This window comes from Prunus persica, chromosome G2 (genome assembly GCF_000346465.2).
Source record: "Prunus persica cultivar Lovell chromosome G2, Prunus_persica_NCBIv2, whole genome shotgun sequence".
Classification (NCBI taxonomy): domain Eukaryota; kingdom Viridiplantae; phylum Streptophyta; class Magnoliopsida; order Rosales; family Rosaceae; genus Prunus; species Prunus persica.
Window position 1 is genome coordinate 17,847,821 of NC_034010.1, and position 23,638 is coordinate 17,871,458.

Sequence of the window (23,638 nt, forward strand, 5' to 3'; positions counted from 1 at the left end):
GGGCTTGGGTTAGCGGTTAGGGGGTGGTTTGGGTTTTTTTTTTTTTTTTAGGTATTGTTTTGTGGGTAGCTTTTGTAGGTTGTGAGGGGTTGAGGAGGGGGAGAGAGCGTGGGAGAGAGGGAGGTGGGGGTTGGGGGACAAGAGGTGGTGGTGGTACTAACTAATTGCACCAATAGGGGCAGGTTTTGTTTTGTAGCAATTGATGAGGGAATGGGGGATGTGAGAGGAGTTTGTGTGACTTTGGTGGTGTTTCAAAAAATGGAAGGTCAGTTAATTATATCACATGGGTTCTCAGATGTGATGCAATAATAGGGTTTCAGATTTTTTTATTTATTTTTTAAACAAAGGCTTACCTTTTTTGTTTTGTTTTTTTGTTTTACATTCAAAGTGGAATTTTTCAAACATGAATTAGGCATGTTGGTTAAAGAGTAATGAGTTGAAGTTCTTGCACTTAAGTTTGTGTGTTTCTTCAGATAAATTAAATTAATTTAGAGTAGTTTATAATATTGCCTTTATTTAAATAAAATTGGCTCTACTATTCTCATTCAGGTTACATAAATTTAAAATATTTTTTGTAAAGTTAATAAAAAATTCAAATTATTTATACAATTAATTTAAGTAAAAACTGACAGGACCCGATCCAAATTCCGCTTTGGAATCCGAGTCAGACCCTGTGCGTGTCTGACACCTGGCGAATGTCGGGCACAAATGACCTATTTGCCCTTCTATACAAAATACGATAAAATAACAAGGTTGACTTCTACCGAAAAACAGGCATAGTTTCCCTTGTAACTGGCTCAATACCAAAACATTTTCACCTGCCAACAAGTATACATATATATACAACCAACTGCCAGCATACGTATATATACATTCCAACAGTTCAAGTGTCAATCTAGGGCAAAACATCAGAGCGACTACTAAGAATTTACAAAGGAGTGAATCCTTTTACAAAACAAAATTCTACATCAAAGAAAGGCGCGGAAGATAGGAAGTGGCCCGGTGCTGGATTCCTGTGCACGTCTACTGCCTGGGGGCGCAAAACAACAAAAAGGTTGAGTGGACCCAAAAAACAAAGTTTAGAAAATAACATATGAACATACTAACCCCACTGTAAAACAGTTATACAAACTAGCTTAGTTTCTTTATTTCTGAAATAGATGCATGTATATAACTATACATTTGAAAACAGTTGAAAACTATTACCTAGGTGTACCCCTATTTCCGTCAAATCCTTATATTCGTCAATTCTTTGCATCACCATGGGTGACACATACTCGCAGGTCTCAGCGACACGAAGTCAGTCCGAGCCGCAACTCGCAGGATTCAGGGAATCGTAGTCCACCTTTATCCGCATTACTCGCTCCACACGAGTTCGAGTACCAAGGAACTCGTGGGGCAACTGTCAAGCATGCTGACTAAACCGAAGGCAACAAATATAATCCGAAGGCAACAGTTAATATCTGGATACAAGGTGGTTTAAGAAAATATAAAGTTTCTGAAGCAAAACTGTTAAATCATTAACTTTCTGTAACCTTTAAAATTCTGCTGTCATTTATCTGATAATTAACTAGAATATCTTTTCCTATATTCTTTAAAGGAAATTTCACTCGGCAGCATGCAACATAAAATATTTAACAGCATAAAACAGCTTATAACTGAAACTCAACTGCTTAAATTCATTTATTAAATCAAAGAGTCCACTCACTGATAGTCCGAGCTCGCTGGACCTCTTGAAGGTCCCTCCTGCGGGTCAACTGGTGCCCGGGTGCCTGATTCAATGACCATAATATTCTATTAATACAATATAGTATTAAATTAAAAACCCTATCCCGGCTCCTAAAAGTACGTGCGCAATTTAAAGTGATCCCTATGCCCATAACAGCTTTCCTTCCACGTGGGATAGTTTAGCGGTATCTTGAGACTCAAAAAGTGTAAAGTCCAAAAAGTCAATCCGGGACCCCACGGGTCCATGACCTCAAAATATGATCCGGATGCCGCTAGAAGGTCCAATACATCTAGGACACATGTGTCGAGGTGAAAGGACCCGCCCCGAATTTTCTCAAAATTCGAGACGAACCCTTTGGAATTCCTGACATCACCCCGATGTCAGGCCCACTCACTAAAAACCGAGACTTCCTGCCGAAATTTCGGCAGAGTCTCCCCTATAATTTGGACATTTCTCAAAATTTCAACCTGCATAAAAACGCATTTAATATCACCAACGGGCAGCATGCACAATATAATCTCATGCAAATTCACATAAATGGTCTTCGGCCTTCCAATAATTCTCAACAAACTACCAAACACGCTAATAAAACAATTCATGTCTTAAACAAGGCAAACACTAAATTCAAATATAACTTATGACTATTAAATTTCAACATGCATCACTTAACCCTTCACATTTCAATATATGAGGTTTTAGCCTCCTAACACAATCACATTTTCACCTAAATTTCAGGACCAACCACAAGGTCCGAATCAATCTCTCTAAAACAACGTGTCTAACATTTAGTCTGCGGCTGCACCTAATAACCTTAGGCTGCCTATGTACCCTCCTTGAGGGATCAAGCCACATGTAGTTCTTCCCTAAAACCCAATTCCACACTTGGGCGATACCTTATTTCATTTCTCTGGATTTCATATAATCTCCCCACACGCCGGTACAACCAACGCCACGTATGAGGCCTGTTAACACGCCGGATAACCTACGCCACGTGCGACCATGCCATACTATCACATAACTCCCCATACGCCGGTACAACCAATGCCACGTATGGGGTCTGTCCCAACGCCGGATAACCTACGCCACGCGGGACCTCAACATCATATCACAAATCTCCCCATACACCGGTACAACCAACGCCACGTATGGGGTCTATCAACACGCCGGATAACCTACGCCACGTGCGACCTCAACACATTATTACATAGCTCCCCATACGCCGGTACAACCAACGCCACGTATGGGGTCTGTCTCAACGCCGGATAACCTACGCCACGTGAGACCTGAACATCATATTACATAGCTCCCCATACGCCGGTACAACCAACGCCACGTATGGGGTCTGTCCCAACGCCGGATAACCTACGCCAAGCGGGACCTAACTTTCACTTGGTGGTACTTGTAGTGAATCCAACGTCCGAGGAGGTACCTACGGTAGTGCGTATAGCACTCCAAACTGACATTCTAGACTCTGTTGTACCCTTGTACAACCACATATAATTATATTTATATAAATTAATTCTTATATTGTGTAACCATCCACAATAGTCTAGCTCCCGATAATCCCCCCCGGAAGGGTGAGATTATTCCGGGAGATTCACGGTCAACCAAGGGTCAAACTACTCTAACTCTGGTCAAACGGACTTGCAGAACCCACGACCGCCAATTTTCGATCCGAGACTCTCTATGGGTTCTACCAGGTATAGGACACTTGTCCTGCGAGTTGGGTTCAGATCAGACAGTCGGATTTCTCACGATCGCATGATCTGACGGTTAATATAAAATATAAACTTTAAATTATTATTCGGAACATCCGGGGCTCCGATTCACGATCCGTGAATTCCTACACGATCCTAGAAATACCTAGATTAACATATATTAAATTTGGGACCATCCGACGGTCCCAACCTATCGAATCCGGATAACGCATAATATGCGATTATCCATTCGATAGTCAAACGACGTCCGAATTGAGATCCGCAAAATTCTACGCACTCGTGACAACCTAAGGATCTCATCGGAACACAGTGCAAATTTTCTATAGTGCCCACGCGCCGCCGCACGCGCCGGCAGCGCGTGGGTGCCCAAAGCGATAACGCTTCGCCGGAAAATCACAAAACCACGGCTCCAAACTCCTACCCTAGGTATAAAACCCTATTTGGAGCCACTTTTGTTCTTGGACCTACCCCAAAAAGTGGCCGAAAATGGCCGATCACGGCGGCCGAAGTTTCGGCCGATTTTCAATTCGAAAATCGAGTGATCTAGAGATCGAATCGATCAAAACCCAACCAACAGGCAGCTAGAACAGCTCGAGAGGTTCAAGATCCATACCTGGGTCGACGAAAATGGTGGCCGGAGGAGGGAGATCGACGGCGTTGAAGTTTCGACGACTTCCCGGCGATTTTCTGCATTTTCCGGCCAGCACAGGCCGCGTCGCCGGTGGGGAACGGTCGGGGAAGGAAGGGGACGTCGTCCCAGTCGTTTTGGTACCGGCCCCGCCCACAGCCGTGGTCGGTGGTCGGAGATACGAGGAGGGAAAGAGAGAGAGCCGACAGGAGAGAGAGAGAGAGAGAGAGAGAGAGAGAGAGAGAGAAATCTGAGTTTTTATAAAAAAATCTCATTTCGAAATATTTAAGATTGTGCCACTGGGTTTCTTTTGACCATATCTCTCTCGTTACAACTCCGATTCGAGCCCACTACGTGTCTATGAACTCGTCTCAGTACGACCTATCCAAAAATATAAGTCACGTTCCCAAACTCTCTCCGTTTAAAAATATGACTAAAATACCCTTAAATAATTAAATAATTAAATAAGGTTTAAATTTGGGCAAATTTTGGGTTGGGGTGTTACACGAGGGTATTGGTATCAATCAGACGGTCGGATTGATCACAATCGTGTAATCGCATAATTCCTAAACCATAGCTCTAGGGTTCGCGATTTCGGAGTATCCGGGACTCCGATTCACAATCCATCGAATCCTACACGATTCTGAAATGATCTAGAGTAACATATCTAAAATTGATTACGATCCAACGGCTCAACAGTATTGAACCATATAATCACATAATATGGAAAATCCGTTCGAGGCTCAAACGGTATCCAAATTGAGATCCGCGAATTCCTACGCGCTCGTGACAACCTAAGGATCGCATCAAGACACAGTGCCACTGCACTACACTCGCCCACGCGCCGGCAGCGATGGGTGTCCAAAGCGATTAAGCATCACCTGAAAATCTCAAAACCAAGGCTCCAAACTCCTACCCTAGGTATAACACCATATTTGGAACCACTTTTGTTCTTGGACTTACCCCAAAAACTGACCGGAAGTGGCCGAACAAGGAGGCCGAAAATTGACCGAATTCCAATTTGCAAACTGAGCTAGCTACGGTCAAAATCGATGCAAACCTACCCAACCATCAACTAGAGCATGGAAAATAGGTAGAAATCCATACCTTACTCGACAAATTTGGAGGAGAATTGAAGGAGAACGAACGGTTGCAAAACTATGCAAAACCGGCTCGTTTTTGGACGGAATCTGGCGACAACAACAACGGCTGGCAGCGGAGAGTGGTCGGGGCTTGAAGACGGAATCGAGCTGGTTCTGTTGGCACCGACGGCAGGGGCAGAAGTGGTCGGTGGCGGGAGTTATGGTGCTTGGAAGGTGACGGCTGGAGGAAGACAGCGGGAGAGGGAGAGAGAGAGAGAGAGAGAGAGAGAGAGAGAGAGAGAGAGAGAGAGAAACTGAGGGAGAAGAGAGAGAAGTGAGGTTTAAATCTAATTTTTCAATTTATCATTTTGCCCCTCATGATATTTTAATCGTACTTTCTTCGTTAAAGCTCCGATTCGAGCTCACTTCGTGTCTACGAACTCGTCTCGTCGTGCTCTACGCAACGGTGTATGCGGAATTGTCAAATTCCTTTTCAGTCAAAAAGTCAACTTTTCGGTCAAAAAGTCAACTTTTCGGTCAATAAGTCAACTTTTCGCTAATAAATTATTCCAAGGACAAAATTGTCTTTCCTCATAATAAATTACTAATTAAATATGAATTTTAGTTTTGGGTCATTACAAAAACACTTTAAAAAATTAAAAGAATTCAATCGGTTGAAATATTTCACATTTGACTTGAGAGAAAACATGAACAACCTAAAAGAAAAAGAAACAAAGAAAGATGGAAGGTGGGAAAGATGGCAGGTTGGGGATAGGAGCTATGTTGCACTGACACGGACACAAAGACACGATAAAGCAACACGGCGACATGAAAAATCTCAAAAAACTAAGACACGGACACAACTATGACACGACAATTAAATAATAATAAATCGTAAAAAAATTATAATAGTACATACTTATATTGAAAACTAATTCATACTCAATATTTCAATGTCATAATACAATAAAAAAAAAAAAACAAAGTACTCATATTCATCATTTATACATAATAATTAATGCACCACAAAATATGATTGAGCATGAGAGGAGGCCTTATTTGAATTAGCATTACTCATCTTTCCCTAAACAAAATAAAGCACTATACACATATTTATTCACACATAAAACGATTTCCCACCTCATAAAATAAGAATCGGTTTAGCATTAAAAAAACAAGAAACAAAGTGAATGAATTACCCGCTCAAAAATATGCTTCTCTCACGACCGAATTATAATCAATATCTTTAGTCAACCAAAAATATCAGCTACAAACGAACAAAGAAAAAAAAATATTTAAACAAAAAATTGATGCCAAAAATCTAATAAAACTGATAAATAAATAAAAATAAATCAGTTCGTAAGTATTTATTGATGTTTCAACTTCAAGTAATTTAAAATAAGATAAGAAGAAAAAATATGTGGAGAGGGAGAGAAGGAAAGATGAGTGTTTTTCATGAAAGATGCGACTGGCTGGGAGGGAAGAAAAGCCCACTTTTTAAAACTATTTCAAATATGCCCACAATTGTTTCAATAATTATGTTGTAACCCAGTTTTTGTTTTAAAATTTCCAAAATGGTTCATGCCGTGTCATGACTTCAGTTGATCATTTCCAAAAGTGTCTTGACCGATCCGTGTCCAAAACATGTCTTGATTGTGTCTTGACCTTTGACTCATGTCTAATCCGTGTCCGAGGCGTGTCCATGTTTTAGACACTCCGACACTTTAGCTGGATGGAGTGTTCATGCTACATAGGATATGAGTGGTGCCCTAGCGTTACTATATGATCACTATCATAGTCTAAAATATCGATAATATCGACAAAATATTGATGATATTATTGTTCTTTCGAGTCAAGGATATTTTGAAACGTATTCATACATATATTATATAAATATCGATAATATCGACGACAATATAGGAAAATATCGATATTGATAATTTCTCTCACACTTCAGCAATATTTAGCAACAAAATATCGCTATAATATCGATAATATCGAGATGATGAAGACAATGAAAAATTTGAAGAGTTATTTACACTAACACCCCCTGAGGTTTCTTGTGTTTTCACAAAACCCCCTCAGGTCTAAAAAATTACACGAACACCCCCTGAGGTTTCAGTTTGTTTTCACAAAACCCCCTCTAAGTAGATTTGTTCGAAAATCAATTTTCAACTTATGCAAATGACAAAATTAATCTCAATGAAGTATATGCAATCTAATCTCAAAGGCCAACTTTGTCATTTGGAGAATTTTTTTTGTATAAAATCATTAATCTTTGGATGAAAAATAAATGAAAATGAGTTTTGTGACAACAATTTAAAAGCTCAAGGGGTGTTATTATAATTTCTAAAACCTCAAGGAGTTTTGTGAAAAAGCCAAAACCTCATAAGGTGTTAGTGTAAATAACTCAAATTTGAACCTTATAGGAACTCTATGTGGTATTAAGTCATTTATGTATCTTACCATGCAATGTATAAAGTGTAAAATATTGTAGTAAATCATTATAAATAAATAATTATGGTGTGTTTAATCTTCTTTCATTAATTACTACGTATTTTCTATACTCACAGTGTTTGTCAGCTCGCTATATAATCAACTTAAATAAGTGAAATCCATCATACAATGCATTTCCTTCTAATTTTTTGTGATAAAGTAATAAATAATTGACTAAATAAACATCTTCCAAAGTTTCAAAAAAAGTTTCCAAGTTTTTCTTACAATTTTCATGGTTTTTATTCAATTTTTTATTGATATCAATAATATCCCAATATTTCTATCGAAATATCTGTGTTTTTGAATTACCGATATTTCCAAAACTATCGATATTTTAGACCTTGATCACTACAATGAGCATTTAAGACAACTATAACTTTGTATATATAAAAAAAAAAAAAATTAGAAAAGACAAGTATAACTAAAGTTTAGAACCAAAAGTCACTTGAAACTTTTTTAATTGTCATATTAATTAATTACAATAATTTCCCTCGAAGATCACTCGCTTGACTATTAATTAAATGAATTTGAATGCATATCAATTAATTTCGAACTAATTTATTTCTTTAGCTAAACAATAGTACAAAATGCACTGAAATTTTTTCTCTAATTAAAAATTAATTAGGAAATAATAGTTTTAACTCTATTTATATTTACCTGAAAGTAAAGAATTATACCAACGCCATGGTATGGGGAACGTACGGTGATAATGATGACGGTTAGTAGATGGTTCAACTGCAGTTGCTGCAATATTAATTGACAACCATGGACAGGTGTTAGCAAATGTTGGGGATGCTCGAGCTGTTTTCTGTTGCAAGAATAATGGAGTGGCTAAACAACTATCTGTTGATCATGAGCCAAGTGTGGAAGTGGAAAGAGAAGCAGTTGAGAAGAGAGGTGGTTTTGGAACAGAACCTCCAGAACCACGTGTTAAAGTGATGTTACCACTAAACATACCTCTAACAATACCATTAACAAGGGCCCTTTTGGTATCAAAGTTTCATGTGTAGTTGTAAGATTTCAGTAATGAAATACAACGCGGAGTGGAGAGTTTTCATTGAGGGATATTTTTGTAGGGCTCATTCTGCGTTGTATTTCACTAATCCAAACGTCTACTTTGTAGATACTCATTCAAAGATCATCTCTACAAAAAATCACTTGAATTCAATATCATTTGACCATTCAATTGAATTATTAAAATATTAGTATTTTCTTGAAGTACCGTGTTCATTAATTTTGTAAAACACAAAAATCGCGTTAAAAATAAAGTACGTTATCAAACAATTTGGAAACCAATTTATATTATTTCTACTCGAGAAAAAATAGATTAAAATAGATGTTAAAATATATTCATTTTCAATAGCCAATTCATAATTTTCTAGTCAAATGTTTTGAACCTATTAATTGGCCAAAAATTCATTTTTAGATAGGAAAGAAAATGTAAAAGGAAACTTAACAGGCTTGCAGGCCTTGCCATCATTAGCTGTACACGTAAGTTGCCATAATCTCCAGGTGGCAGCAGCTCATGCTTTGCATGCTTCTGCGTATTTGGCAAGATCATAACCCCGCTTCAGCACTTCCCATCCAATCTCGAACTCGGAGGCTTGATCTGCTGCAAAGGGCCAAAAAGGTATTCCTCTTCCTTTTTTGATTGTGGATTTATGGTGTCCATTTTTGTTGGGTTATTTACTGATAGGAACAGATCATTTTTGAGTTTAATAATTCTGGGTTTCAATCATCCAATGGCAAGTTTGTGTTTTGGGAAGTTGATTTGGTATATGTGTCTTGGATTGGGGCCTAGTGGTAAATTAAGATGGGCTCTGTATGGTCCTTTTCCTTGCTACTTTTGTATGGATTTCAGCTTTTTAGAGAAGCTACAAGTTACAATTTCTCCAAAACAAAGTCTTTTCCAAATCGAAATGTGCTTTGGATGTGTTTGTGGTTTTTTGTGATTTGGAAATCTTGCTTTCTGAGTATGATCATGGTAAATGATTTCGAGTACAAGAACAGAGCACAGATTTTCCAAGTTAACCAATATATGCCTTAGTACCTTGTGCCTTGTTTACCGGGGAAAGAATAATGGAACTGTTGAAATTTGATCATGCTGTTGTTTGGATGTGATTAAATTGAAATAACCAATATCTCATTTTCAGTTGTATGTAAAAGCAGTTTTTGGAAGCTACGTATTTGTATATACGTACAATTTGTAGTAATAAGATACCATACTAACAAGCTGGGTTTTTTAATCTCTAAGTGAGAAAGATGGTTTTACCAGAAGAAGAGATCACAAGGCTTTACAGAGTTCGAAGAACCGTGATGCAAATGCTGAGAGATCGGAAATACTTAGTTGGAGATTTTGAGATCAACATGACAAGAGAACAGTTCAAGGCCAAATATGGAGAAAACATGAAAAGGGAAGACCTTACTATCAATAAGACAAAGAGAAATGACAGCACTGATCAGGTGTTTCAATGCTGCCTTTTATTGCAGTAGATGTAGCCTGTAGAGTCATTCGGTCTTTAATTGTTTGTTCTTTTGTATCAGCTTTACGTATTCTTTCCTGAAGAGCCAAAGGTTGGGGTCAAGACCATAAAAACTTACACCAACCGCATGAAATCGGACAATGTAGCCAGAGCAATCTTGGTTACTCAACAAAATATGACTCCCATGGCAAGGACCTGTATAAGCGAAATATCTTCAAAATTCCACATGGAGGTTTTTCAGGTGAAGTTTATTGCTTAAACTGTTGTTAGATTGATGAAATTGTGTTTCTGAGATCTTGAGAATGTCACCATAATCTATTGAAGGATCTATGGAAATGAAAGGTACAGAAACATCAGCTTTCTTGGTTGGGAAAGCCTTTGTATCAGAAACATGATGATTTACCTCAGTTTCTTTCTACATACACATCACTGTTGCAACCTACTTAGTTGGTTTCCATTCCAAGGGCCTCTTAAAAGGAAAATGTATATCATCAAATGCACTCAATAGTATTAGTAAAATATGACAAATTGATATTGCCTATAATTTATTGTGACAGATTGGATGCATGGGGTTATCTGATAAATGTTAGTTTTGAGAGGCCAATTGGCAATTCCAACAAATTGAATCCAGGTCTGTCTTGAGGTTCCACTATGTTGCCTAAAACTAGGTCTGTCTTGAGGGTTTTCATTGCAGTGTTTGCTTTACTTATTTCCGGGACATCTTCAACTTGGGTTGAAGGTCATGGTTGTTTCTTCTTGTCCGTGTATATGTATACGTACTAGCATCACCTTTGTGAGGAGGACAATAATTGCAGCATGCATTGTTCACAAATTTAAAGGATATTAATGTTTTTTTTTCTTCCTGTTAACTCCATCGGTTTAGGAGCCAGAGTTGATGGTGAATGTTACAGAACATGTTCTAGTTCCTGAGCATCAGCTGCTTACAAATGAGGAAAAGAAGACCTTACTGGAGAGGTATACTGTGAAAGAGACACAGGTGAGTGCTAAACAATGTTAACCTTGCATTGAAGAGATTTATTAGGATGCTATGTAACACATGCCATGACCTGACCCATATCTAGATGCTTACACACTAAAATGTGCCACAATCTATTAAATTGAGTGATTTTATTGTTCTTTTAACGAACTATTTCTTTTTGTCCCCTCTCAAGATTGTGATGTTTCATGTATGTATGTATGTTTCAAACACATCTTAGTTTACAGTGGCAAACCAAACCGATTGGGATACTAATTGTTTCTTGTATATATTTCGGGGTCAATGGAGTTCAGCTTCCTCGTATTCAGTTGACCGATCCAGTTGCAAAATATTACGGGCTTAAGCGTGGACAAGTTATGAAGATAATCCGGCCAAGTGAGACTGCAGGACGATACATCACCTACCGTTATGTTGTGTAATGCACTTACTTTCATTGTTAGTTGACACCTGACCTGCTAGTGCTCTGTTTATAAATACTTGTGGCTGGATGAGAGAGAGCTCACAAGTGAAGCAGTCTTTGCATTTAGCATCTTAGGCAACTGTTATAAGTATTTTTACAATAGAGTCAACACTAGCTATTATACTGGACTTGGTGTTGACTTTATCTTCAGCTATTATATTAGCATTCTTCCAAGCCAATATTAAGTCCAGTATTTTTACTAGGGGTGGGCATAAAAACCGATAAACCGATCAAACCGACCGAACCAAACCAAACCAAACCGAAAAATAAGATTTTTTTAACCAAACCGAAAAAGTCAACGCTGGACCTGAACCGAACCGTTGACTTCGGTTCAGGCTTCGGGTTTAAAAATTTTTAAACCGTTGGACCTGACCCGAACCGACCATTATTTAATTATATAAACATTTGACACATGGCGTTGTCTCATTGGCTTAAATAAGAACTTTGGGTGGGTTTGCTTGCACTATATCAGAACCTCTCTCAAATTTTAATTTATTATTTTTTCACTAACCCTCTCAGACTCACTCTGTATCTATCTCTCACTCACTCACGAAACCCTACACTATTTCTCTCCCGATCTGAGACTAACCCTACCTCATCGGCCGCCATCTCTATCGCGCGCTCTCTCTGTCTCTCTCTCAACTCATCTCTCTCTCTCTCTCTCTCTCTCTCTCTCTCTCTCTCTCTCTCTCTTAGTCACATCTTTAAGTCTCTTAGAGACGCGAGACTCATTCTCTTTCTCCAAACCTAACCAAACATCAATCCAATATCATTGGTTTTTGGAGCGAATCCTTGTAAATTTTGGAGGGCTCTGGTTCATTCTAAGGTAATTTGTATGTATTTGGTTTGGATTCTTAGTTGTTTTCATTTTCCCTAATTTAGTAGATTATTAAGGTTTCGAAATTTTGGTATTCTGTTGAAATTAACGCAATTTTTTCTTAATTTTGCAGTTGTTGTGCTTAGTCTCTGTGGGTTTGGATTAATAGGCAAAATTGAAGGTATAAATATTTCTGTCTCAATCTCTGTGTGTGGCTTAAAAGGAATGGGAGAATTAGAATTATATATTTTTAAATCATCAGCTCCACATGGCTTTACTTTAGATGTATTTTTTACAATAAAGTCAACACTAGCATTGGAAAAAAGAAAAAAAATTCCCAAATTTTTGTGGAGATAATTTGGTTTTGAAATTACAAACAACATCATGGACCATACAGTTTGTCCCTTCAAAATTAGGTTGAGAGAACAGTCTCGACCATTCCAAAAGAGTAATTTCATGGTTCAGCTGCATAAATGGAGGTTCTAGCCCCACTAGTGTCCACACATTCAGCCCAATTCCTCTCCTCTTCCTTTGGATTTTTGTTTTTACAAGAGATGATGATAATTATTGATGAAAAAATAAAAGTACAAACTAAGTCTAACCGTGGAGGTGCGGAATCTTTTCTTTTGGACTTTTAAACATGGGGATAGGGGCAACGTAACAAACATTTTCCTAATTTTTTTTAGTAACAATAATGGCTATATTCAATGGCTGTGTCTTGACTTGATTAGGGTTTTTGTTGTTAACAGAGAGATTTTCTAGTGGTAAAGATGGGATATGCATGCTTCTTCTCCTTTGGTACGAATTTTAGCATTCTAGAGAAGCTACAAGTTGTAGCTCCTCTCCAAACAAGTCTTTTCCAACTTCCTTTGGAATGGAAAAGTAGTTTGTATGGATTTAGTGTTTAGGGTATATATATATATATATATGCTGAGTTTCGGTTGAGAGATCCTTTAAATAAGCTTATTTAGAGACACCCTTGTAGACAGTGGCAGACCCAATAATTTTTCAGATAATTGGCAATATTCGAATGAAGATTACTAGTACTGTTTCATAAATTTATAATTAAAAAAATTATAGAGAGAGGCACATCAAAAAAATAATAATTATAAAAAAAACATATTATTAAAAAATAGAAATAAAAAACCAAAAGGAAAAAAAAAAAAACAGTTTGCAATTTGGGTCTGTTGGCTTCTTCAATTCAATTTAAACGGAGTGAATCTCTTTATATTAAATTATTAATTGTACTTTGGCAATGGGTTTCTATCCATAGTATATAAGGCTTTATCTCTTTTTTTTTCATTGCCCTAATCCAAAACGGCGTCGTTAAAGGCGTCCCTCAAATAAAATTATTTGAGAAATCCCTCAATAAGAAACAGTCATATATATATATATATATACACACACATGAGGTACACGCAATACGTGTTGTATCTGCAACGAAGTATCATTAATTTTCCTGATTTGTTGACCATCAGATACGGGTGGCAAACGAAGTATGATTAACATTCCTTATGTGTTGTTGACCACCTGATACCACTCCAATACGTCCCACAATACATACACACGAAGAATAAGTTCTAAATACAGTCAAGATATGGCGTGGGCTTATTTTGAAAATATCTGAACTTTTGTGGTAATTTCAAAAGTTTATACAAAAGTTGGGGGTCAAAATGTAAATTTCAAACTTGATTTAATCACACTGGCCTCTCTTCAAGACAGAGGCTAGGTTTTCCACTGTAAAAGTTTTGGCGGCAGCAGAAGGAAGCAGAAAGAAGAAAGAAGAACCCTAACTCACCTTCTTCTCGACTGCATCTGCTGCACCAGGTCTCGGCCAAAAAGGTATTCCTCTTCCTTTTTTGATTGTGGATTTATGGTGTCGATTTTATGCTTTCCGAAGCAAAATGTTCGAATTTTTGTGGGAGGTGCTCACATTTTTGTTGGGTTATTTACTGATAGGAACAGATCATTTTTTTAGTTTAATAATTCTGGGTTTCAATGATCCAATGGCAAGTTTGTGTTTTGGGAAGTTGATTTGGTATATGTGTCTTGGATTGGGGCCTAGTGGTAAAATTAAGATGGGCTATGTATGGTCCTTTTCCTTGCTACTTTTGTATGGATTTCAGCTTTTTAGAGAAGCTACAAGTTACAATTTCTCCAAAACAAAGTCTTCTCCAAATGGAAAAGTACTTTGAATGTGTTTGTGGTTTTTTGTGATTTGGAAATCTTGCTTTCTGAGTATGATCATGGTAAATGATTTCGAGTACAAGAACGTAGCACAAATTTTCCAAGTTAACCAATATATGCCTTAGTACCTTGTGCCTTGTTTACTGAGGAAAGAATAATGGAACTGTTGAAATTTGATCATGCTGTTGTTTGGATGTGATTAAATTGAAATAACCAATATCTCATTTTCAGTTGTATGTAAAAGCAGTTTTTCTTCCGGAGCTAAACCTGCAACCTGCTAAATAGATTAACGCTTCAGGAGATTTTCTTCCGCCTTGCTCTGACGCCCGCTCAGACACGCGCTTAGGCATGCCTTTGAAAACACTGTTTGATACTCTTTCTTGTTTACTTTATCAATTGCCCTAATCATCTTGATTCATCTCTAGTGTCCTCGTTTCTAAGGTTTCTAGAGCAAAGGTCTTTTCTTTTTGTGTAGAAAAGTTAATGGAATTGTTGAATTTTGTTTTGGTTTAAGTTGATTTCGTTGTTGCTTGGCTGTGATTCGATAATCAATCTCGTTTTCAATTGCATGGGAAAGCAGCTTTTGGTAGCTACATGTGTAACTGTAGATTTTGTAGTCATTTGCGAAATTGAATTTTCATAATCCCAAAGAAACCTAACTACCAAGCTAATTTTTGTACTCTATCAGTGACAAAGATGGTTTACCCCGAAGAAGAAATCACGAGGCTTTACAGAGTTCGAAAGACAGTGATGCAAATGCTGAAAGATCGGAATTACTTAGTTGGAGATTTTGAGATCAACATGACAAGAGAACAGTTCAAGAGCAAATACGGCGAAAACATGAAAAGGGAAGACCTTACTATCAATAAAACTAAGAGAAGTGATAGCTCTGATCAGGTGTGTCCCTGATGCTTTTTATTGCAGTGGATGTAGTGTTATCCGTCTCTAATTGTTGGTTCTTGTGTTTCAGATTTATGTCTTTTTTCCTGAAGAACCAAAGGTTGGGGTCAAGACAATGAAGACTTATACTAACCGCATGAAATCGGAGAATGTGCTCAGAGCTGTCTTGGTTACTCAACAAAATCTGACTCCCTTTGCAAAGACTTGTATCAGTGAGATATCTTCAAAGTTCCACTTGGAGGTTTTTCAGGTGACGTTCATTGCTTAAATTTTGGTTAAAATGAAGTGTTCTCGACATCTCCTGAATATCACTATAATCTATTAATCCTTACCTATCAGAAACATCGGAATTCTTACTTGGGCATGTCTTAGTATCAGAAAATTTAAGTCTATACACTGAAAGATCGCTGTTATCACCGTAGCCTGCTTAGTTTGTTTATATTCCAAGGGCCTTTTAAAGATAAAGAATGACAATTTATTTGATCAAATGCTCTTAATTGTATAGGTATTACCCTACACTTTAGAGTAGAGTGATGGATTGGATAATGTTAATTAACCGAGATGCCTAAAACTTGGTCTGTCTTGAATAACTACTTTGCATGATTTGATTTACTTTACTACTTTGCATTATTTGATTTACTTTTTCTGGGAATACAGCTTTCACTTCAGCTTGGCTTGTAGATGTTTTCTTTTCCAGTCACATTGTCTCCACCTTAGTCTATGAAAGAAATACAATTGCAACATGAGAATAATGTGTTAGTGGATATTAACGTTTTCTTTCATTAACTCTATTGATTCAGGAGGCAGAATTGTTGGTGAATATTAAAGAGCATGTGCTAGTTCCTGAGCATCTGGTGCTTACAACTGAGGAAAAGAAGACTTTACTGGAGAGGTATACTGTGAAAGAAACACAGGTCAGTGCTGAACGGTTAGTTAATATTGCATTTAAGAAATTTAGATGCTACATAAGACATGGCGTGACCTCATTTTATGACAAAATATCAAACTTTTTTACTCGTATTTGGAGATTTTTCATGGTTGTGTTCTAAACATATCTTAGTCTGTACTTATCTGGCTTTAATCCACTTGTACACTAAATTGTTTCTTTGGTGTGCGTATATTGGGTGGATGGAGTCCAGCTTCCTCGGATTCAGGTGACCGATCCAATTGCAAAATATTATGGGCTTAAGCGTGGACAGGTTGTGAAGATAATCCGACCAAGTGAGACTGCAGGACGATATATCACCTACCGCTACGTTATTTAATTATTTTTATTGTTAGTGCAGCTTGATTCTGAAAAGAAGCTCTAAAAGGAAGAGACTGCAATTAGGATTTTAGTCAACTTGATGTTTTGAACTCAATTCTGCGCATTCCTCAGTAGTGCATGTGATGTTAGCTCGTGTGGAGCTGATTTCCAGTTGTCTACATACTGATATTGTTGTCACACCACCTCCCATCTCAAAGTACACTTGCTAATGTTGTAAAAAATTTAAGAATATGGATGAATGAAGTAGGGTTTTGGCTTATTTTTGTTACTCATAGGCTAACATAGGGTTTAGGGCTTATTTATTTTTTTTTTTTGAAAGTTGTTTTCCTGTTAAACGGGGAATTCTAACCCTTGTTCCTGAGATTTGACTTGCTCGATAGACATATTTCCAGCAGGGCACGCCCATAGAGACTGATCTTGACTGTTGATGGAAGTGGGGAGCACAATGCATTAACGGTCATATTAGGCTTTGTGTGCTTGTGCAACCTAGTGTTGCAGCAGTCTCGTGTACCCGAATTGTTTTTGTCTTTTTGGTCAAAGTACCCAATTTTTACTTTCCCCCTTTTGGCAATTTGAAGCTGCTCCCGTGAATTTCATATACCCATGTAAAAGAAACGTCTACTTCTCTTCCTTGATGCTTCCTCATTTGAACTAAGGTAAAAGAATTAAATGATTGATTGACTTGCTTCCGACTTCAGCTTGGCATGAAGATATTCCTTCACTACTTATGTTAGAGAAGATGGATGAATTAAGGTAGCTCTCTACCATGCTTTTGTTATTCGTAGACGGTTGTTATTTTGACTTTGAAATGTTCAACAAAACAGAAACTTGTCCAATTCTCTGAACCATCCTGGAATCTAAACGAATGGGTTTGGATTACATAACGCGTTGATGTTTACTGTTTGTTCTGTTGCATTTATTATATCACATTGCTCACCGTTTTTGAGTCCCACCAAACCTTATTTTTCAAATGAAACACGAAATACCGTTTCAATGTTCTCCCGAACGCGATTTCGTGGACGAGGGTTTTTACATATACATAGTTTGACTGGGCGAGTACATGTTTTGGCTTTTTATTTGTTGGTGCTACCACATATTTCATGTACTGAGTCAAAAGAAACTTCCTCTTCTCTCCCTGGTTTCTTCTCCATTGACGTTGACCAGAGTAAAGAAACCTAAAAGCCAGTGATTGATGCAGCAACTCATTTTGCAACACCACAGGCTATTTATATAGACACCTTAGAAACCGAGTCTTATACATCATCGCTAGCTAGCTTCATAGAAAGAAAAAAAAATGGCGAATGCCCCAAACCCACCAAACAAGTGGAATTGGTTCAAGAGTTTCCAATACGACGAAGGAAACGATTCTCCCGGCGATGCACGCAATGTTTTGCTAGTAGTTGCAGCACTGATCACTGCAGTGACCTTCCAAGCCGGTGTCAACCCTCCCGGAGGTGTTTGGCAAGACAGTCAGAATGGCCACACTGCAGGGAGAGCCATTTATGCAACTCACAAAACAGCATTCTATGTGTTCTTGATATCAAACACCTTAGCTCTTTCCACTGCTATCTTTATAATCATATCGCTTACTCACAAGTTCCCTTTCCATTTGGAGGTCTTGGTTGCCACAGTGTCTATGATCGTGACTTATGGTTCTGCAGTGTTTGCTGTGACCCCAAATGAGTCTGTCCAGTTTCGTTACATATTGACTGCAGCTGCTCTGCCTTTTATAATAAGGATTTTTGTCCAAGTTTTCAAGATGTATAAACCGAAATGTGTGTCGTATTTTAAGAATCATTTTTAGATACAAATGGTTGTGTACAGCCATATTGGTTTATATCGCGTTAGTTACAGAATGAGAGAGATAAACATATAGTTATACAACATGCGGTGGACAAGAAACTTCGTACTTTTTCTTAGGCGGATGGTCAATGTATTGTGTTGTCAATTAGCAGTGTGTGTAGCTGAGTCAATGAGCAGGGTTGGGTTGCCACATGGATTTAACGTATGTAGTTGAAATGGACAGAGGAGGTAGGAGTTACAAATTACAATGTATCCCAGCTCAGATTTTATAGCGTTATCAAATTCTAAGATGATTTTCTAGTGATTATACAACTGGCTGGCCAAGGACAAGCATTATGCATCTCTCATTTTCTACACAAGAACTATGACCACAAGACATGCTTGTTTTATGTTAACTTCTATGCACTCTTCTTGCACATGCCAAGGAATGTTCTCTGTTTAGACTATATGAATTTTTATTCAAATATCGTCCAGATTAATAGTTTGACAACATAACATGTCCTGATCTTTTGGACCCCTGTAGTCCAAGAGATTTATGGTCACCCACCGTTGGATGTAAATTCAACGGTTGACTTGAATCGGGTAATAATCATTTATGTCATATTGCATTTATATATATCATTTTGAACCATTGGATTAATATTCAACGGTGGGTGACCACAATTTTTTGGACTCCTGTGGTCCAAGAGATCGGGACTTGTTAAACGATATGACAAATAAACATTAATATTTATACTATATAGATCAAATTAACAGTCAGACAATATAACCGCGTTGGAAAACCATTATATGAACAACTTTCTTACGATTTCTAAGCCAGCCTGTCAAATTCTACAACTCAGTACTAATTTCTAAACTTCTCTCTCTCTCTCCCCCAACCAGTGGCCCATGATTGCACATGTTCCTTGTTCCCATCTCAAGATCAATACAACTGTCCACACCAAATATGACTGCAATAAAATAAAACAGTACTCTCTTGACACAAACTATTCTTTTGTTCACCGGTCCTACCCATGTCACCAAATTAGCTTTCACACCCACCACTCATATACCTCGAAATTGTGACCAAGTATGAGCAAATTGTCTTGCATGGCCAGTGGCCACCTATGTTTTTCACTTGTGGCAACCTAAAAGTCAAGAAGAGAACCCTAAAATTTATGGATAAGAACAAGATCAACCAAACAAGCCATTTAGAGGAACAATGGAGTGTTATTTGCATTGAATTAGGTTTTGGTGTGCTTCTAAGTGGTCTCGAGTTCTAACTCTGTGTGTGTATGTGAGTTTTTCTCCCTTCCTTTTCCTAACTTTGGGGAATGAAAAAAAAAGTCATTTAGAGGCATTGCTTTTCTTTCAGACTGGAAATTCAAGACCCATCTGTACATAACATGCCAAATAACTTCAATTACAAAACCCAAAAAAGAAAAAAGGAAAAAAGAAAGGACAGAAATATCTAATGTTCATATTGCCAGCCCAAAAAATATGGGCAAAGTACAAAAATCACTACCTCAACAACTACCTTTTTTTTCTTTTTTTTTTTCCTTTAAGGCAACAACCCTTTAAAGCTTTAATCAAACAGCTAGCTGCTGTGGCTGATGGGAGGCTTCCTCCTCATCAAAGCACAAATGGAGCTTTAGTGATTTGCCTAAACTAAGAGAAGAATCTGCAGAATCTAGAGGAGGCTGCAAGAGGAGCATTTCTCTTTGGAGGTAGGAGCAGTAGGTGGTGAAGGTTGAAGGGGTCACATTTAAGTTGAAGCTCAAACCAAATAGGAAATCCACTTCAAGAAAATTCATCTCTATTGTGCTGATCCCTCCAACTTTTGCATAATAAGCATTGTTGTAGTACCTGAATGTTACAGCACATTTATGAAAATGGAAATTAGTCAATTCTGGCAATAAATCCACAGCAAATAGATCCCATTACAAAAATAGCTTTCACATTACAGAAACTTTTCTATGAGCCATATTTCATCATGATGTTATTTGATCAAACATATTAAATTATGTCACCATGTGCATCTTGGTGGACTCTCCACTCCATGTATATAGGAAAGCCATGGTAGCACATGGCTGAGATTAGTTGGATTTTTAGTTAAAACATAATTAGCCAGGTAGGAAGAGACTAGGACATCGGGTGCAAGGGTAAATGCTCTTAACCACTTTAGTTAGAAGTTCTTTGCGAAAGTTTTTATTTTTGTGATCGAAGTTAGGAAGGGGGAGAGAGGGTAAAACTCACAGACACGAGTACTGCAGGAGCTTGAAGTCAAAGGCCTAGGCCAATCCAACTAACACCCATTAAAACTTTCTGAGGTTTTATATATTCAGAATCATTCCAAATCAGAAGGTTTTATACCTCCAACTTTTTCCAAGTAATTACAGAGTTGTATGAAATTATGAATTGATGAAGATACCAAAGCAAGAAATGAAGCAAACCCAGATAAGAAAACAGTGAGAATTCTATAACTCAGAGACACAGCAAGCTTAATAAGGTAAGACTCAGAAAAGAAAAACCCAGTGAATTCATATGCAATCTCCATCCACATTCATGCAGGAAACAGAATATTCCAAAACTTGTATGAACACAATGAAAATGACCACATAAACTTGTATAAATAACTTTGACAAAAAATTTCTAAGTACTCAAAACCACCAAAAGTTCAAATCCAAAGAGATTTTCCAAACAAATGCTCATCATAAGCTAATAAAATTCAACTTCACCACACTTACATGTCATCCATGAACTTTGCAGCCACCATGACACTAGTAATCAGCAACCGGTGAACGTTGTATGAATTGATGGGCAGAGTTGGTTGCCTCTGAGAAAACCGATCCAGATAAACATATGCAACAATTAAGCAAGATGGGCTACAATTGGCATACTTGAAAATCCTCTCCAAATAGCTCTGTATTGATATGGTGGGCCTGGTTAGGCCATGGAAGACTGAGATTCTCTGGGTTTGGAATGGATTGATGTCATTTGATTCAGCCACCCTTTGAACCAGAGATGAGAGGAATGTGATGATCTTGGTCATCACTATTGGGTTCTCTAGCTCTGCCATTGATGATGATGAGAGCAAGTTCTGGTTTGGTTCTCAAGTGTTTTGAATTTTTTTGCTGGTGCTTAGTGCTTATGTTGTCTATATATAAGATTGGTGTTAGGAATTAGTGACTTAGCATTTTTTTGTTTTTTGTTTTTTTGTTTTTTGGTTAAAGAAAGGAGGGAGCATGAGAGATGATAGAGGCCAAAGAAGAGAAAGGTAAATGTATAAAACTAAAAACTAAAAACTAAAAACAAATTTTTTTTTCTCTCTTTTTATATTTATTTCAACTATAATAAAACAGAAAACAAAAACAGATAAAAAAAAACAAAGGAAGTTATTCATTATTACCAAAATAGCCTCAACAATTTGAATGAGGACTTTACTTATCCTCATTGGTTTATTGGGTTTGTGACACGAGTCATTTTTAATTTAAAAAGATTGCATTTTGAGTTTGGGCAATGATTTTCTTTTCCTTTTATTTCAAACCTTTTAAGAGGGAAGAAAGATGGATTAATGGTGGATTAAATAGTGTCATTTTCTTGAAATGAACGTGGGATTTTTTTTTTTTTTTTTTTGGCGATTTGCTGTGACAATTGTGATGGCATGCCATACCCATCATGTGATTACATGTGGGAAAAATTTGTGATTGTAATGTGGGCCCCCACGTTCTAAGAGATCTTGCATCTTCGCATGTGTTGTGATTCGCATACAATTTGGATGGCATAACATGGATTTGCTATGTTTGGTCCACGGCTTTCATGTAAGCTGCTTTTGTTGCAAGCAATAAGTACACTCAAAATTTGCACAATTTAGGGATGGTGGGTTGGGGTTCAAGATTGGGTCATGTGATTTGTATCTTGCTTAACTTAATATAATTACAATGATGCTAATATTGTACTCTTTGTTTTCGATCAAAATAAATGAGGTTTAGAGTGAATTCGAATTTAAAACACTACTACATTATTCGGTGAACGATTTTAATAAGCGCACTTATAATTAAAGTGACAAATTTATTAAACCACCGCTTGGATGGTGACTAAAAAGGTCACGAGATTGGCAAGGGATTGTTGTCTGTGAATCGAATAGCAAACAAAACGTCAAAATCTGTGGGAAGGGCAAGTTTTGGACATATCAATCCAGCATAGATTGAGTTTCATATATGGTTATAGCAATTTGGTCCCAGAAAAGAATATTTAGAAAGTAATATGTGATATTTTATATGCACATTGTTTTTATTTTTATTTTTATCTTAATCATTTACTTATTAAACCGATTGATTTTTTATTTTATTTCTTTTTTGAATCTATGTGGACTATTTTATATGCACACCATATTATTGTATAACAACGACGGTAGAATTTAATATGAGAATGTCACACAAAATTGGAAAAGAAAAGGTTTTATATGACATGTCCTATTAATCTTTACTGTAAAGATTTTGTTTATTTTATTTTTATTATTATTATTACCTTCTTTTTTGTATTCAGGCTAAACTACAGGCTAGCTATACTATAGTGTAAATAATCCAAGCTACAGCAAAGATTATCTGTTTGTAGACAATCTAAAAGTTCTCATGTTCTGGTAATATTATTTCTTTGTCACCATATATATATATATATATATTGGCGGATACATTAAGGTGCAAGGAGGTGCAGCTGCATCTTCTTTTGTCGGAAAAATTATTGTATGTGCTTCAAATTGCCCCTTTGTTCAACTGGTGTACAGATTACCTTATTTCCATTTTCAACATTTAAGTAAATGTCTTTGTCCTTTTACTTTCATTTATTTTTATATTACTCCATTTACTTAAGTTTACTATGTAAATAAGGAAGTACCCTCCATTTGGATTCAAATAAAAATACTGGAAAATCAAATTCCCACCAAATCAAAATATGAAAAATCGGTTTTAGTGCAAAATACGATTTAGGCTAAAAATGATGGCTCATTAAGTCAATATATACTTCATACTAAAATCTCATAAAATCAAGTTTTCTCATTTGATGTGTAAGGAATAAAAGCCGCCAAAAATTA

The 23,638-nt window shown here is 37.0% G+C and overlaps 4 protein-coding genes across 7 annotated transcripts; 3 read left to right on the forward strand and 1 right to left on the reverse strand.

The window, feature by feature from the left end:
• Positions 9,121-14,184, forward strand: LOC18787557 (DNA-directed RNA polymerases II and IV subunit 5A). The gene is made up of 7 exons (XM_007219690.2): positions 9,121-9,283; positions 9,908-10,116; positions 10,198-10,377; positions 11,020-11,133; positions 11,427-12,419; positions 12,544-12,591; positions 14,133-14,184. Exons 2-5 carry the CDS (start codon positions 9,916-9,918, stop codon positions 11,550-11,552), a joined length of 621 nt encoding a protein of 206 aa, XP_007219752.1. The 5' UTR covers positions 9,121-9,283; positions 9,908-9,915; the 3' UTR covers positions 11,553-12,419; positions 12,544-12,591; positions 14,133-14,184.
• LOC18786301 (DNA-directed RNA polymerases II and IV subunit 5A) lies at positions 12,379-17,023 on the forward strand. Of its 4 annotated transcripts, XM_020557790.1 has the most exons (6): positions 12,379-12,419; positions 12,544-12,591; positions 15,286-15,494; positions 15,568-15,747; positions 16,298-16,411; positions 16,637-17,023. In XM_020557790.1, the coding sequence occupies exons 3-6, from the start codon at positions 15,294-15,296 to the stop codon at positions 16,760-16,762; spliced, it is 621 nt and encodes a 206-aa protein (XP_020413379.1). In that variant the 5' UTR covers positions 12,379-12,419; positions 12,544-12,591; positions 15,286-15,293; the 3' UTR covers positions 16,763-17,023. The 4 variants fall into 4 exon arrangements, with proteins under 4 accessions (XP_020413379.1, XP_020413378.1, XP_020413377.1 ...); XM_020557789.1 differs by lacking the exons at positions 12,379-12,419; positions 12,544-12,591 and adding an exon at positions 14,139-14,252; XM_020557788.1 differs by lacking the exons at positions 12,379-12,419; positions 12,544-12,591 and adding an exon at positions 14,845-14,943.
• LOC18785006 lies at positions 18,059-18,568 on the forward strand. Its single transcript, XM_007220326.2, has one exon. It carries the CDS (start codon positions 18,059-18,061, stop codon positions 18,566-18,568), a length of 510 nt encoding a protein of 169 aa, XP_007220388.2.
• LOC18786934 (cyclin-U4-1) lies at positions 19,916-21,885 on the reverse strand. The gene is made up of 2 exons (XM_020556349.1): positions 21,294-21,885; positions 19,916-20,412 (listed from the first exon to the last, which is right to left on the reverse strand). The coding sequence occupies exons 1-2, from the start codon at positions 21,623-21,625 to the stop codon at positions 20,136-20,138; spliced, it is 609 nt and encodes a 202-aa protein (XP_020411938.1). The 5' UTR covers positions 21,626-21,885; the 3' UTR covers positions 19,916-20,135.